This window comes from Coccinella septempunctata, chromosome 8, assembly GCF_907165205.1.
Source record: "Coccinella septempunctata chromosome 8, icCocSept1.1, whole genome shotgun sequence".
Classification (NCBI taxonomy): Eukaryota; Metazoa; Arthropoda; class Insecta; order Coleoptera; family Coccinellidae; genus Coccinella; species Coccinella septempunctata.
Genome location: NC_058196.1, coordinates 25,307,160 through 25,325,276, shown reverse-complemented (window position 1 = coordinate 25,325,276; position 18,117 = coordinate 25,307,160). Strand labels below are relative to the sequence as shown.

Below are 18,117 nucleotides of genomic sequence, written 5' to 3'. Positions count from 1 at the left end.
GTAGTTTATTTTAAGAAACTAGGCTGCGAAAACTCTTCCTTGAAAGATCTCATTTTCTTATTGTGAGAAATAACTAACATGTATTTCTACTATGTACACATATATTTATGTATACATATCAGAACAGGACCCTAGTGGATCAAATAGTCAACAAAAAAGTTTTAATCAAAATAAACTAGTAGCTTCTTAAAAATATCCTGAGGCCATATGCCAGAATTTAAATTTCTGTAACGATTTATAGATGCGTCAACATATTTACCCGTTGCCCTCCCCCCCTCTTGCCTCTGCGTTTGCCCCACTGAGCAAAGTCAGGAACAGGAACAAATAATGTTTCAAAATCCTCTATTCTCCAGAATATTGATAAATGTTTAATTCCAAATTAAACAGTTCTATATTATTTTTATAGGAATTTCACTAAAAGTATTGATATTCTGGATAAATAGAAGTTTAAGTTTATACGATGGTTGCTAACTCAAAAGTTGTTTAGGAACAAGAAAAAAATCACTGTTCTAGGTAAGTAGAGATCATCCATTTTAGATTATTATATATTTTAATGACATACTGTTTTTATTGTTATATAAAAGATCCAGTGTGGATCATTCATAAACTTTCTCGATCTCTCCACGACTTTTATACCAAATTCATCATCTTGATTAATTTAAAAAAATTGGTAAAATACTCTTTCAAGTTCCGAGTGCTAATTGATTAGAAATTGTAGATTAATGAATTAATTTTTTTCTCTTATCAGAAGTTTCTGGATATTGATCAAGAAAACAATCCGGTTTTTTCAATTCCTTTATTCTATGATTAGAGCCTTGTTATAAGTATTTGAAATTATTTCCAGTTAATGAGTCTTGGAATGGCTCATCTTATTAATTTGTTTACTGTTCTAATAAATCTTTATATCACTTGGAGTTTTCTTTGTGTACATTTGATTCAATAAATAACTAAAATCTGCTGAAAAAGATCTGCTATATTTCTTATTATTATTATTGTAAAACGCTTTGGTATATTTGAATAATATGTATTAGATTTTCACATTCAAGGGTAGGAAGGGGAATGTTAAGATTTTAGTTCTTTAATCAAAGAAATACCAATATACACTTTTTCTGAGGCATCCTAAAACCATGTTATAAAGAATTTCACTTTGATTATTTGAATTTGTCTTTTAACTATTTTTCAATACTATGTAGAAAGTATACCATCTTTATTTCAAACTAGAATAACCTTCTCATATTGGTTATTTATTATTGATTATTTTTATGAAATCTAGAATGTAGAGATAGTCACATAATGCAGAGTTTACATATTTTAATCATGAATGAAACTAGGCCTCTTATCTTTTTTCTAATTTGAATCTTCAGTTGAACCTTCGATTAAATAGGTCATAAATTAGCAATTCAAAACTGCACACTTCCTTGTTCATTCCCAATTTCATTTTGAAGAAGAAATATCTAATGTTACATTTCAGTTCAGCTCCATATTTTATTTCGTTGGGAAGTGAACATAAGGTAATTTTTGTTTTGTTTTTCATTTAGAAATATATGTTGATGATAGGGTTTTTTGAAATGTTATTGAGATACTAAAAATAATAAATTAACTTGGTCGCTTGAATGGATAGCAATTTTTTTTTAGTTTGTTGATTCATTATCTTCTGATGCACTTTTGAAGTGAATGCGAAAGATTGCAGAACCACTTTACTTCTGGAAAGATTGTTTTATAACATGGAAATATAACAAAACATTTAATCCTGCAGAAAATATTTTTATTGTCGTTAAATTAAATTTAATATTGGTATAAGTAATAACTTGGTATGGTTAATAACTCTTAAGGGGGACTTATCATTTCGTTGCGCTCATTTTATATTCTCACTTACATTATTCCCTTACGATTTAATCCATTTCAGAAATCGTTGTGGAAAATAAACCAGAATAATGGTTTCTACAAGACAAATGACAACTGGTGGAGATGAGTCCACCAGTTTTGGTCCAGCAAGATACACAAGATCTGGAAGTGGAAGTGGAGATGAGTCTTCTGGTCCAAGCACCAGCAGATACACCAGAAATAGCAGTACCGCAGCGGTAGCAAGTTCTAGCGGGAGTCAGAGTAGGCCAGTAACTCACTCTCGTAACTTGTTAGATCTACCACAAGAGATATTGGAGAAGATTTTGAAGCATCTGAGCTTCAAAAATATTTGTCAAGTTAGATTGGTTAGTTTTAAAATGTGTTCTAAAATGTTATAACATAAATTATATATGTATTAAGCAAATAGCAGCTGCGTGTTTCGAATGTTCAACAATGAAAGATTTCATTTGAACTTCTCAAAAAAAATTGTCAAATTTTTGACAGATGACTTCTTCTTCAGGTATGCCGGAGATTCGATGCCGTCTGTGCCCACATCCTGAACTCTACCTTCCTGCGGTTACAAAATCAAACGTTGCAGCGATTTCAGGAGATCAAGAGCAAAATGCCAAGAAGAGAGTCTGCACGCAGGACTCATCACTTGGCATGCGAAAGCGACATTATCGAGACGCTTCACATGCGCCTCACGCTGATGCAGATGTCGTTTGGCAAGCACATTGAGAGAAAGCACTGCTGCTTTTTTCCGGGGGAGATCCTGGATGAAGTTTACCACATCCTTCACTACATCAAGGTCACTCCCAAGCTGCACAGGCCTTATAAAGTGACAGACGAGTTGTTTGACTTATCCACCATGGCCATGGAGTATTTCAAAGAGAAGATAGAACCGGATTTGCCAGAGATTGCTTATTTTGGCTCGGAGTTCTTCAACTTTTCCAGTAGTTTTCCAGGTAAATTACGAAGATAAGGTCGATTGGCGTCCCAAAAGTATGTAACAAATGAATCAAAAAGTGGGTAGATCCACCTTTGACCTGGATTCAAATGTTTTTTAGCTTCTAGTCCGCACCCGCTGGACGCTTCACCGATGGGACCAGAGCAGTCCAAGGATATCAGCCATAGTTCCCATGATGAACTAGATGTGGAGAGTGAAGTTAAGCCTCAAGCCAACATGGTGTTGAGAAAGAGAATCAGGATAATTAAGCAAGGCATGAAGAGATATAACAGCCAGTTGTCTCTTCTTCGCCAGGATCTTAAAGCCTGTAAGAGGAAAACCGCAGAGCAAGAGAAACAGGTATTCTATTTTCACCCACATGTTTCTCGCAAATTAGATGACCCAAGATTTCCCTCCAGATTAATGACCAACAAAAGCAACTGGCCGAACAGCAACAACAGACATTGGAATATGCAGCCCGACTGGATGAATATGACAAGAAAAACGAGGAGGTCTCAAGGAAATTCAGCACCTTGCTACAAGAGCTGAACAAGTGCAAGACGGAGTTGCAGTACTGGCGTTCTAAGTCTCCTGCAATACCTCCGTTTTGTACCGGTTGCGGTAATCCCATCACTTACCACCAGGAAGAATTGAAAGCCTTGGTAAACCAAGGGGTTGATCCACAGGGTGAGTGATAATTTAATTTATTAGTTTTCAATTTGGCCACTATTCTTGTCTGCTTTAGGTCTAGGTTTAGAGCCCTTATCCGATATGGCTGCCATGAAAGTGGAGGAATCATTTGAATGCAAATCCGAGATAGAACCGGAATTGGAAGAGATTCTAAAACCAGTGAAAACGAAGACAACAACAGACACCCCTCCACAATCAGACCAAACTTCGTCTACTGGCAATTTAGACAGTGCGCTCAGCTCCGGACCCAAAAGGATGAAAAGGAAACTTAATGATTCTGATGGATCCAACAACGCCCAAAGCGGTGTGAAGGGCAAGAAGACCATGAGAAGACGTTCGAAAGTACGTGGAAAAAGATTGTACAATTTGTAAGATTTTCATTGTAAGAATGGAAAGTTTGTTGGAGAATGCTGAAAATGTACTTCTCTTAAGATCGCTGAGATTTTTCAGATTGATGTACTTAACAGCTTCGAAGTATGATTGAGCCTATGTTGAAAATTGGAGGCAAACTCGATTGGTTTTATCTGCTGAATAATTTTGATTCGTTAATTTATTATTATCTTCGATCTCATTTGATTTAAAAATTTCCACGCGTTGAAATTCTCGTTCTTTCACAAAGAACTAAGAAATCATAGGATTACAAACTAATATCAATTTTAATTTATTGAAAAAAAAGCGCCTACTTAATCATAGAAATTATGATATTAATATAATTTATCTATTGGCAAATTAATTCTCAATTGCTTCAATATGGAAATTGTGTTCAGCTCTCTTTCGCGAGTTTTAGAAAATGATGAAAAACTCATTTTGATAGTCACATTTCATTTTTGACTCTTTCAAATATTTTTTCTTTTAGTAGTTTTTTAAGGGAAGGAAGAGGGTATCTTGATGGAAGAAAAATTGTTTACTGGTATCAAAAATATAAGTTCTAGTGGTAAAAAAACTACTTACCATGATATGCACCGTTTCATTGAACAAACCATCTTTATTCATAGGGATCCTATGGAATAAACATGATGCAAGAATGTATAGCTGTTTAAATCGTTTCATTAAATAAAGATTAAATTCTTAAATCCCATTCAAGCATAAATCTATGAAATAAAGATTCTTCAAGAATTTAATCTTTATTTAATGAAATGCATACAGCCATTTATCTTTGTTTAATGAAACGGTGAATACGTCGAGTATTAACAATAGAGTTACAGATTTTAACATCTTTCAACAAGAATAAATGAGCAAAAATATCATACAGAAATTTTTCGAAAAATTTGAGAAGATGACTTGTCGCAACTTTTCTGTCATAGTGACATTTTACAAAACTCTTCCCAATTCGCCTATGCCAGTTGCTTCAATATATGCACTGCAACGCAATAATTCAATTTGAATCGTCTCCAGATATACGATAATCAGAGTGAATGGTGGTATGAAAATACTAGGCAAATTGCTTAAAATCCCGATCAAAATTTCTTTCATTTATGGGAGATTATTAAAAATCAGATATTTCCATTCTTATTTCAAAAATCCAAACTATCGTTATTTTATAGTATAGGTTAACGATTTTCTGTTTGTTTGAGATTCATTTTCATGAACATAGGGTAATTTAACAACAACAAACGTATTGATATATTTAAAAACAATTTCCTTTAATTCGGAGGATTTGCAGAGTGCGTTTCCTGAGGCATTGTTATATTTGCTTTCTGAATGAATGAATCGTGTCTGATTCATAATCGAACTGTATATTTTTCAATTCATTGACTAATATTTAGTTGAGTCTGTAAAGGAGTACTGTAATATAAATTTTATTGGAAGATAAATGAACGAATTTATTAAATTTATCATTGTCAGGACTGGTGTGTTATAATGAATAATTTTGAGAAAAATTGAAAGTAATATGTAACATAATTATTGAAATTGCTAATATTATAAATTAATTTCAGTTTTGTGTTAGGTTCTCAAGTGTTTAAGATACTAGAAAGGACTGTTACAGTAAATTTATTTAAAGAAAAACTACACTGAAACTTCATTTGCATTGGATGTTTGCAATATTTATTTCTGTTTGGCAGAGTTGCTTATAATTATGTGCAATTTAATTTTTCTGATCGAGTGACAAATAATTGAGAACCAATTCACCTATTGTATATAGTTTTGCAATATTTTAGTAATTTATTTTTGCTGCACTTGAGCAGTTATTCTTAGTTCTATTGAAATTAAAAAAGGCGTTTTTTTTTATGTGGAGGTTTCTGCCGACATATTTTCTCAACTCAAGATCACAAAAGATATATCAAATATGACTATATCATTACTGTAGTAGTTAGCTTAATAAGTTTTGTTGCATAGCAAATATTGTTTGACTACAATTTCATAGCAGATAGACCTAATGAATTTTTGTATCAATGGTTTTTATGAAATTTTGTTCAATTTATTATAAGAGTGATCTCTTATATTTTCAGTTGGACTAGATGTGAACACGAATTAGATGATAAAAATTTGAAAAATTTATGAAAAAAATCTATTTTCTAAATTAATATGTGTATTATTGAATGTATCTGACTTAGGTACAATAAATAATTTGTGTGAATTCATTTTGTCTTAGCTTTGAATGTCCATGAATCCAAGTAAAAAAGTCTTCCAACAGACTTTCATAATTGCAAGTTTAACGCCACTAATTGAAAAAATTACTTTCAAAATTAAGGAGATAGAATTGGTTATGAAACTGTTACCTCTTCTGCCACAACCATCCTAAGTACTACCATTAAATTTCGCTAATACTACCTAAAGTAAACGGTATGATCAAATATTATATAGAGTTAACCAACTCTATAATCTTTGGATATGGTAATAATTGATGGAAAAACTTCTTCATTAATTGTTACTCTAAATGAAAATGTATTTTATGGTTTGACTTGTCGGTACATTTATCGCCTCCACGATAATAGTGCAATTGTGACACCCCTGCCTGAAACACAGAATTTCAAAACATATATTTCCACATGTCATGTCATGTTTGTTTTGATCTTCGAAAGCTGATAAACGTGTTATGAAAAATTGATCATTAAAGAAATGCCCTACTAGGATAACGTGAAAAATTATGTACACAAGTATTTCAGTTACTTCACACAGATAACAGTACAAAAATTGCAAATTGTAAGATAACATATGGAAAAGCACATAATTTGAAAATAGATTTAATCCTACCAAATGTTTTTCAGTAATAACATGCCCAAAGATAGAATTCCTCCTTTGCAACGATGTGGCAGTAGAGGATCTATGCAAAATGTGTACTCTTCTGCTAATAATTCGGGTAATTTTGGAGATTTCGATTCGCTTACTCTGTAATATTCCTGAATTATAACATGTATTTTAGATGAGGAAGAGGAAGTAGATTCGAAATGTTCCCTCAGTTATAAAGAGAGGAGACGAGAGGCGCATACCCAAGCTGAACAAAAACGAAGAGATGCCATTAAAAAGGGTTATGATACTTTGCAAGCCTTGGTGCCAACATGTCAACAAACAGATATTTCAGGTAATGATTTTACAATTGTCAACTCAACGATTATCAGGTTTTTATTTTTATCAGGTCATAAATTGAGTAAAGCAAGTGTTCTTCAAAAATCTATTGATTATATTCAATATCTACAACAGCAAAAGAAGAAACAAGAGGAAGAAAGAAATACTTTACGAAAAGAAGTGCTTGCTCTTAAAATAATGCAAACTAATTACGAACAGATTGTTAAGGCTCAACAGTCTCAACCTGGACAGGCTGAAATGAGAGTATCTGATGATGTAAAGTTTTCAGTGGTAAGGTTATTTAATGAGATGTTACTCTTCTACTTGATTCTTATTGTATCTAATTAGTTTCAGGCAATTATGGAGCAGCTCTTCATACCATTTAATAATATATCTGTAGTTAATTTTACAGAACTATCTGCTGGGGTTTTCAGTTGGTTGGAGGAGTACTGTAAACCTCAAACACTTAAAGAATCTATAATGCAAGCATTAAGGAGACATAGTAGTCAGTTTATGGGCTTATCAACAAATATATAAGATATACTTTATTATCAAGTTAAATAATTGTTTTGATTAATAAAATTTTATTCTGTTTGATCTGTTTTATTAACTTTTAAGAACTATTGTTCTTATATACAATTACTATATTTCAAAGATCAGGTTTACCTGAGGTTGGTGAAGATTATATAATCTTTCATTTCATCCAGAATCGCGATTGCTCAGTGTATCTTCAGTTGAAATAAACGTTGTATAGGTACATTTTCTATTTTATCAACACTCCATCTGTATTAATCTTAAAAAAATTCAGTTGCTGGAAACTGTTAAAATTTAATATCTCATTAAAATTTTAATCCTCCATTATTTCTTAAAAAAAAGGCAGTTTTAACTTTTAATGGGGCATTGAGTTTCAACGCGCTTTTTCGTAGCTAGCTATTCCCTAATGGCATCATAGATCCCGTTTTAGAGATCATGATCTCTAAAATGACATGAGATGAAAATAGTGAAGAGGTGGATTGGACGGTTTCAAGGGGTACTAATGAAGATGGCTTTCTTCAAATGTGCGGACGGCTTTGCGTTATTTTAACATAGTTCTATTGAAAAGTGATTTCGGATGTTCGAGATTGATTTAAATACTTACCTTATCAGCAGTTCTGGATGAATTCTCATCGAGTATTTCACTTTCATCAATATCAATGATGTAGGGAAAAATGAATTGAAAACAAATAAGTACAATTTAATAGGTTTTACATTATTTAAAAACTAATATTTATTTCTCTGTAGTAAGTTATTTACTTCATACTCTCTCCTAGAAGATATAAAACAGACATTATATTGTATAGTTTGGAATTGAAATAAGTATTGTGCATATAAAAATTTCATTCTGATTTCTGATATCTCCTTGTTATGATCTCATATAAGGCTTATGGTCTTAAAACTCGCTCTTTACAATACACTTGTTTCTGTCGGCTGACTGTGACCCATGTATCTCATAGAGATCGATTCCTTCCTGACGTTCTGTTTGGAGTCCGAGGATTTGTTCCGCGGGCAGTACATGTTCTTGAACACGAAGAAGTAACATATAAAAAGGGCAGTTAGAACTACGCTTCCAACAACAACGGTTAAAATTATTTCGAAGATCTCCATTATGGACAGATGCAACATGACTTCATTTGGAACTGGTCGAGTTCATCGCAGCCCTGCAAAGGAGAAAAAAACATTATAAAAAGTCGAAGAAAATTTTAGTCATATAGACAAATGTTGAATGAGGGATTTCTTGAACTTTCTAAGAAGAAATCAAAGGGAATAGGAGTCGCTCAGTTGCACTACACGTTATTCGTTGAGGAAAAATGTTAGGGAAATAGTGGGAGAGGAGGAGAAATATTTGTTCACTTTATTTCGCGCCTGATTTCGTTCATACATTTTTGTTCCACTCATTGATTTGCTACCTCTAGACAATTTTTGCCGAAACTGTATATGTAGGAGTTGATTAAACACGCGTTTGGAGTGAATTTCTTTATGTCAAGGAGGCGCAATATGATTTAAACTGAGCTATAGGCTTTGAAACAAACAATAAACATATTTACGAAAAAAAACCTGATATAACTTTTCATACCAATACATATATATTAATCTTGATGGGGAATTATCAATATCTATGTAAATACTGGTGAATATACTAACGAAAAACGTTGAAGACGGTTGAATATTATGAAAAGGACACTTTAACTGGAACATCATAAATTTATGTCCAGTATCTGAGCCGTCAAAACAGCCAAAATCCAATTATCTGTCGATCAAGAAGGAAAAACACGGTTTGATCCAGATTTTTCACGTCATACTGTCGCTTAAAGTGCTGTGCAACATCGGGGAGAAGCAAACAGCTTTCAGGCCCGTGAATGCCATTATCAGCGAAAATTGTGATAAAGCAAACGGGATAACCGCTTAGCCCGCTCACTCCCTCATCCAGGGAAATAGTGAAAAAATATCAATGTTTTCGTTATAAGCTATTTAATGACGGAAAGGAAGAATCTCACAAGGTTTATGGTGTTTAGACAAGGAAAGATAAAGTGATCATCTGATTGGACTTTAAAATAGGAAAAAATACATTTCCATTAAGGATTTTTGAATTTCAGAATTATCAGATTTCCATGCAACAATCGAGGAATCAGAAAGGAGAATCCTTGAACTCATTTCATGTGTAATTTCATAGCAGTGGGCGTAGAAAAAACTTCGTTAACAACATCGTTGAGGCTTTATCCCAAAAATAAGAGGAGGTCTAAAGGATCGACAACGTTCATGCTGCCGGTTTTCGGTTCACTTCGCCATCATACCAATTTGAAAGTATACGTAGTTACTATACTTCGCAAGAATTTGCCAGATAGAAATCTGAAAATGCGATTTTATACTTCTGTATGCAAGCCGAATATCCTCTACAAGATTCAATGAAAGCCGACCTAGATAGCCTTCAAAAGACTCGGAGAGAAACTTTCAACTCAGCTTCCCTATTATCAAATTTAGAACGGGAACTTTCTGAATATTGCCGTATATTTTCCGCCCCAGATGTCGCATGTCGTGTGCCAGCTTGAGCTGAATAATAATCCTGCTCATTATCATATTGTCTCTGGCCTAGCTCAATGTTGCCTCGATATTTAATTGGACAATTAATCACGTGTAGTTGATTTGTATTGCGGTTACCCCTTGCTTCGTGGATTCGGTGATGTCAATCATGATTTGTTGACGAATAGTGCCATCAACGGCATCAACTCGTCTACGATAAAAAGCAGCTCAATCAAAATTATTCAACTCCTGTTTTAACAGCAGCTGCGCAATGGGTAATTGTAGGGGTTTTTTTCATTTCAAATTGCAACTTCGCCAGGTGTTTGTATTGTTATAATGATACAAAGACTATTGAACTGAATTTTTTGGTTTGTTATGCTGCGTTTAGCCACTTAAAATCCTCCAAAAAGTAAATACTGACTCATAGCCCAACCATATGAATTATTCACACCTAAGTAAAGTAAATACTTTTCAGGATCATTAAATTGAATTATTTTGATCCCATATATTTCTTTTTAAACGCAGTGTATCTGTTGGAATACTGATCATTCCACCCCAAAAACCGTTTGAACAGTGAACAGATGATTGACAATTACAGGTGAACGGTGTTTATTGTTTGAAAGACAAAATGCTTCAGCCGAAGTGTTCGAATGATCCCGTGATAGTTGTATTGAAGAATGTGAGCTAGATCTAATTCATTATTACACTCTACCCGGCTACACATGGAATTGTATGCTGAAAATAATAGTAATTTAGAAAAAATTGACATGTTCTTAGAAAACCGCATTAAAGGAGGAATTAGGTTATAAAACAGCTCCACTGTAAAGGCAGAAGTTAAAAGTTAGACTTTAGATTGTACAAGACACACTCCTTTGTTCTTGAAATTGCAGTGTTTCTAAAAACAACATATAATTCTTCTCACAAGTGAATCGGGTGATTATAATCATTCGATTCACTGGTACAAGAGGGCTTCAAACTCTGGTAGACGATAAGCCTCTGACTGACTATACGAAAGATAATTCACAATGTGCTATATTTAAATAATAACATTCATTAACTATACAGTGAATAAATACTACTCCTGAGAACAATTATATTGTTTTTAGAAACACTACAATTTCAAGTGCAAGCAGTGTGTCTTGTACAATCTAAAGTATAACTTTTAACTTCTGACATTACAGTGGCGCTGGTTCTTAACCTTATACCTCCTCCAATGTCGTTTTCTATGAACATATGTCAATATTTTTCCTAAATTAATATTATTTTCAGCATACAATTCCAGGTGTAACCAGGTAGAGTGTAATAATGAATTGGATCTAGCTCATATTCTTCAATACAACCGTCACGCGATCGTTCGAACATTTCAGCTAAAGCACTTTGTCAATAGGTTTCTTGTCAAAACTAATAACCTTGCTACCAAGAAACCATTTCGAAATTTTAAAATCATGTTTGGGTCCATATGTTGGGTCGTTTACATCCTGTTTCTCTGAAGATCATATATAGATGAAACGATTTCTACTGTTGTGAATATTCATGAATAATTCAAGGATATTTCTGAATTAGTTGAATTTCTACTTTCTTGCTATACGGAAAGAAATCTGCTTATTCTTCATTTTCGACTAAAACCTTTGGTGGTAGGGATTTAGAATGCTTTAAGATGATGTGTAAGAACGATTCGATGATAGTTGTATTAAAGAATATTAGCTAGATCCAATTCATTAGTACACACTAGCTGGCTACACCTGGGATTGTATGTTGCAAATAATATTAATTTAGAAAATATTGGAGATATTGACATGTTTATAGAAAACGATATTAGAGCTGAACTCTCTGAAGCTTTTAGCTGAGCTCCTTGAAGCTGTGTTGAAGCTCTCAGCCTAGCTGCCTGAAGCTGTGTTGTCGCTATCTGAAGTTTCACTGCTTATGTTCTAATTTATCTAATTATTTGGTAATCGATTCTAAAAATTGAGGTTCAGGGAATAGAGTTCATGCTATAATCAATCAAGAAGATGTACCAAGATACATTGAAATTTTAGATGATAGCCAATTAAAGTCTTGCACAGATATTTGAGTACCATTTATAATAAAACTCCGGCGATCTAAATATGCATATATTATGCCATGTCAATTTTTCATTGCCCTAACTGAATTTAGAATCAAGTCAATATTAGATGATACAAATGTAGAAATACCTATACCTACTTGAAAAAATATTTGAAGGGGCTCTTCTGAATGAATGATATTATAATAATTAGAGGACTGTTTCGAATTTAACATGTTACAAATATCTAGATAACACGCCCCATATTCTATTTATTCCTGAAATTCCACTGAAGTTCGAATAATTAATTACTGCGGAATAATAATTTAAGCATTATTCATGTGCTATCAGATTATTCGGATGGAATTGTTTGAATCAATCAGATATTTAATTGGATTAGAAATTTCCATTACCCAAATAATACTCAATCAATCTAAAGAAAATATGAAAATTCAATATTATTATATTTTTATACTTTCATAATCAATTTCATATCTAATTCAGCAAATAAAATATTTCTCTAGTTTCTACTGTAGGTATACAATGAAATGATCCAGCTTTCATTAGAACCTTCCTCCTAATGGATTTCATGTAATGTTCACTTCCAAATATAAAAAAACAGTCCCATTAAATCACACGGTAAATTACGCTTCACCGAGTCGTTCTCCAGCGACTCGTTTTTTTTACCCTTTCGTGTTTTCTAGCGGAAAATGGCGCTCGTTTTCTCGTTTACGCCTCAGGAGTTATTCCTTCGATTTTTCCATTCTCAGTCGAAACGGCAGGAAGACAACTGCGATGAAAGGTCCGTCTGAGATCAAGAGGGACTACCTCGTGGGTCACGCAAATAAAACTTCATTTGTATTGACATATGCGAAATGTACACTCCTGAAATAACTGAATCAGTTAAAACTCATTTGCATGCGTGAAATATCTTGCCTTTAATATTCCAGAACACAATCGAGCCAGGAAACCACAACTCAAATTCCAGATTGTTGAGAAATCTGTCAACACTGCATTACCCCTGAAACGAATTTAATTATGACGAAATCGCAGATTGATAAATGGGAAAACACTCTGACTTAATTAGAGGACAAAACAAATTAATTGGGAGTTAGGTTTTAGCGTACCTATGGCATCTGGATTTTGTTGAATTAGTTGGAGTGAAATCCATCATAAAAGGCCTGCTTTTAATTCTCTGTTGGAATTGCTCCCTATTTGGAAAATAGAACATGATACCAGAAGCGAGTTTGGGTTTGCATCATCCTTCAATTTGTAGCTCTGATGAGAGAGATAGGTACAGATTCAATAATTGATGATAAAATAATTCAAACAAGAGTGGGAAGAAAGGGCATCACAAAAAAATTCATGTGAAATTCATGTGTTCATCTTTGCAAAACTGGGGAATAATTGAAACTCCAACTTGCGAAATTAAAAAAACAATCCTTTCCTGGCCTATTTCGTTCTCGATGTAATTACAAATTAAACTTTCTCGAAGCACAGGAGGAAATAAAAATAGTTTGCCCGTTCTCCCTCTTTTAACGAACTACTAAAAATAAATTTCAACCCGTAAAAATTTCGTTTCAGCTCTCTACCCTTAGCATTAACTCTGTTCCCTTGTCCCAAAAGTAACGTGATGTTTCCTAATCTTTTCTGATAACGAAACAAAGAGATATTATCGAATTTTTTTAAATTCTTTTCTTCATTCGCCCTTCGACACAAAATTTAATCATAAAAACTTCTAGTCTTGAACTCAGGAATTTCGCGCTGTTTCCTATGCTTTCATCTTTCAGTTTTAAAGTACCATCCGACTAAAATAATCTCAGCTTTCAGCATTAAGAGGGGTTTTAGTGGTCATTTCAGAAAGAGAAAATGAATATCTTACGTCAGAAATTTTTTTATTCATCAAACAGGAAAAAAAATTGAAAAATTTTTCCATTGAAAAACAAATATTCACTCATGTTATTAACTTTCCAAGGTGAAATTATCTCTTTTATGAATTTCTACCTGAAAATTTTTCTCGAAAAGTCTCGCCATTGGTTACAATTCGTATCCTGGTGAAATTGAAAAAAGACGTGCGTAACGAGGCTGAACTCCTGAAGTTTGCAAGATCAGAGTGAGTAACAGGCATCCAGGTACAAATTCCAATTTTTTTGTATAATAACGGCAATACCAAACTTTTATGACACCATTGGATAGGCCTCTTGATGCTGTGGATTATTTGGTCATCAGTGAGGTTTTATATCAACCCCTTTTTATTATAAACATGAAATGCAGCACCCTATAGCCATAAAAGTATATCTAAAAATTCTCGACATGTGAAAACATACACTTCACTTATTGATTCTCTACAAGGGGAATGTGCAACTAGCAAAAAGCAACCTTCAAAGCTGTTTATCTGGACTAATGAGATCAAATATTGACAATACTCGATTGGTTAGTTTCTGCTTACATTGCCTGAATGAATAAAACATGGAAATTAGCTTTGTTTGAAATTCTGCAAATAGGAAAAGCGTATCTTGTTATTTTCATCGATTGCCTGCATAGCGACAAAATTGTGGAATAATTCGAATAATATCCTTTGATGGGTAAGTAGTAGCAAGCAAACATACCAGAAATCATTCAATACCTACTCCACATTGCAGAATGGCTTTCGTGCTTGATCCAACGAGTATAATATAATATAGTGCAGATGTAAGCCTAAAGAAGAAGAAAATAATGAGGTCAATTCTTCTATTCAAGCTCCGCTCTCCTTCCATAATAATATCCTTTTTCCAACATAATTTCTTCCACGAAGGGAACAGTGGTTTGAATAAAATGATACCTTTGTTTTTGAGACGGAAGACCTTCAAATTTTCATTAGATAGACATCAATTAACTTCCGATGGGGGATCTATTCATTGTCAATCTTCTGAGTGATCTTGCTCAGAACTAACTTGATTAAATTTCGGTTTTCGAGGTTCTCCTTTTGCTGACATTTTGTAACAATAAATTACTAACACAGTTTCTTTTCAATGTCGATGGAATTCAACTGGAGACTGGAGTTTCCGAATCAGAATATATAACAGTAGATTTTAAACTAAGATACTGTTTTCATTTATCATCTACCTGAATTTTCATCTTCCTAATGGCTCCGATAGAGTTGTTCTGAAAGCGTTATACCTTCATCCAAAATACAAATTGTCCTGACTCTGATGAAACATGCTGTATTCGAACGTCAATTTTGGAAATTATCTAACCTAATGGGTCAATATTTCCATAGTCAGATAACCTAGGAATTCTCCCTATTATTCTGTTGTCAAGCTGAAATAATCAGGGTTATCTATATAACAGCTGGGAAACTCCAGATAATGGAATTACCCTAAATTGAAAGGGTCTTTAACATTTAATGAATAATTCGGATGATTAACTTCCCAAATGAAGGAAATATTCGAATGTGACTTCTCTAAATAGAGCAGGAAGCATTATCGTTTAGGTCCAGTCCATCCTTCATATTTGAGCATTGTTAAAGTTCAAATTCGTGCACGATTTTTCCTCCCTCAATAAATTCATAGAGAGAGATTATATCTTCACCATTCACTGTACAAGCACTACAAGCTCTAATACACACCCAAAGTAAGAACTGATTGAGAGTAGGTGGTCCGCAATTCATTCAGGTCATAACAACAATAATGAGGATCTAGATACATCTTAGGCATCAAATTTGTATGCATATTCTCCTAGGGCATTCATTAACCTGGGTGCCCAATTTGAATGAAATTAACAGTAGCCTGTAACTGAAGGCTCTTAAATTTCTGGCTGGGTAGACTGAAGTTAATTTAATCTGCCAAGGGTTGTTATTTCGTGGGTATAATCCTGTCATTCATTGTTAAATTAACGATGTGAAGGTTTCTTCGATGGATACCGTGATGCAGAAGAGAAATCCCGAATTTGACCTGGAAGTTGTTCATGGCAAGGTATAACTATACACATACACTATACACTATACACATATATATTGAAAAATTCTTAGCCTACTATAGAACCAAACAAAATTTCAATGTCCAAGTATTTTATTACTTGACATATTTTCCTCTTGATTGGATACATTTATTACAGTGAACCTGCAACGTTTCTAGACCTTTCAATAATAAAGTTGCTTCTTGCTGCCCAAATCAGACCTCCACAGCTTTCATTACCTCCTCGTTGGAAGAAAATTTACGGCCTTTTAAACTTTTTTTTCAGTTGAGGAAAGAGATGACAGTCGGATGGAGCCAAATCTGGTGAATAAGGGGGTTGTTCTAGTAATTCAAACCCTAAATCACGAATTTCTTGCATGGCAACATGAGATTTGTGTGCAGGGGCGTTGTCCTGCAAAAACAAAACACCTTTGGATAGCTTTCCGCGTCTTTTCTCTTCAATTTTTTCCCGCAGAGTGGCCAGTAATGTCGAATGATTGTTATTATTGAAATTGTTTCCCTGTTCTTTTCTTTCCACGCGACCATTTATTTCAGAGAGTTGTACCTTTTTGCAGTATTATCATTTTTCTTTTTCCTGTTTTTGTTTCTAATTCTTTGTTGCTTTATTATATTATATCCTATTTATTGTGAATGTCTAACAGCACTAACAAATATTATTATCTCCGTGAACTTGTTTAGGTTTAAAATGATTATTCCCACTTTTTATTTTTTATTGATTGAGCCCTTAAACAAGCAGATATTCACTCTGTGATGTAGGTAAGGACAAAATGTTGAATTAGTTTCTTTCAGCACGTAAATTAGCGTAGGAACGAGCTAAATGACAGTCTAATTAAACCTGAAAAGGGACGAGCAAATAAGAAGGAAGAGGCTTTAGAAAACGATTTCCATATATCTCCCATGAATAGGGCGCCCCAATTCCATTTTATCTCAGGCCGAGAGATTAGGAAATCCTCAATCACGGGTTCCACGAAGGGCACAAATATCGATTCTCAATTATTTTCTGAACAAATTCATCTGATGTCAATCTGATAAAATGGCAGTTGGAGTTGGATCGAGATGGCTCTGAGATATTTCTTAATTATCAGTGCGTCCTCTATTATTGCCTACTGCTTGATATGAACCAACTCCTACTTATTTATTAATTTCTTTGAATCTTTAGCAGCTCTTCGATGACTAGATAAAATAAAATAAATTCAATTTGAAAAAATAAGATGAAGCCAAGCTTTTAGTAAGAATAAAAAATCCACAATTAATAAGAAAAAATCAATAATTTCGATTCATATTTGAAGAACATCTTTTAGTTTAGGACAATGATTTACTTTTCAATAATAAGGCTTTCAAATCTTTATCAATATTTTTTTCATTTTAGGTATTTTTTGGATGAGAACAATTTTTTGTTTCGTTTGAATTTATTTTAGCCTTCTCAGCCAACGACAATTGACTACCAATGATAAAATTTGAGAAAACCATGCTTGAATTCAGATATAACATACCTGAATGAAAAAAACATAAATAAATGCTCAGACTTTATTATAGTGAAGTAATCCAGTTAGATTCAACTATGCTCAATCATTAAAAATCGACTCAATCTTTTATTATTTTTTTTCTTTTCTATTGAATGTTTAGCTAGGCTAAAAATATTTTCAATTTGAATTTATTTGAACCCCTCTATCTACTGACTAAAAAAGATATAACTTCATTTGTACGACCTTATAAAAACAGTTCTGTACAATTGACAACATTATCTATGATCTTATTATAATGATAATCTTAAATTTTTTACTCTTTTCAGTGAGATATTTCTTGAATGAAAGCTTAGTTTCTAATTATTTTTCATCATATTAATTTTATTTTGTTGTTTTTATGAATCCAAACTTTTTCAGCGTCGAAACTGTAGGAAAATCGGAAATCTCACAGAAGGTGAAAAATCGACTGCTGCTACCGCGCGAGTGAAAATGAAAAAGCCAGAAAGAATGGACTGTAACAATGAAACCTATCGCGATAAGAAACAGGAAGATGAATCATCCCCCATTCGTAAATTGAATGAACTTTTAGGGAGAATTCCAAGGAGCCCG

General features: G+C 33.4%; 2 protein-coding genes across 2 annotated transcripts; both read left to right on the top strand.

The window, feature by feature from the left end:
- Nucleotides 1-279: 279 nt before the first annotated feature.
- LOC123318603 (F-box only protein 28) lies at nucleotides 280-6,059 on the top strand. Its single transcript, XM_044905266.1, has 6 exons — nucleotides 280-513; nucleotides 1,907-2,210; nucleotides 2,366-2,810; nucleotides 2,913-3,151; nucleotides 3,211-3,478; nucleotides 3,537-6,059. Exons 2-6 carry the CDS (start codon nucleotides 1,935-1,937, stop codon nucleotides 3,851-3,853), a joined length of 1,545 nt encoding a protein of 514 aa, XP_044761201.1. The 5' UTR covers nucleotides 280-513; nucleotides 1,907-1,934; the 3' UTR covers nucleotides 3,854-6,059.
- Nucleotides 6,060-6,468: 409 nt separating this feature from the next.
- LOC123318604 (max-like protein X) lies at nucleotides 6,469-7,582 on the top strand. Its single transcript, XM_044905267.1, has 5 exons — nucleotides 6,469-6,625; nucleotides 6,691-6,782; nucleotides 6,846-7,004; nucleotides 7,059-7,279; nucleotides 7,337-7,582. Exons 2-5 carry the CDS (start codon nucleotides 6,698-6,700, stop codon nucleotides 7,523-7,525), a joined length of 654 nt encoding a protein of 217 aa, XP_044761202.1. The 5' UTR covers nucleotides 6,469-6,625; nucleotides 6,691-6,697; the 3' UTR covers nucleotides 7,526-7,582.
- Nucleotides 7,583-18,117: the final 10,535 nt, after the last annotated feature.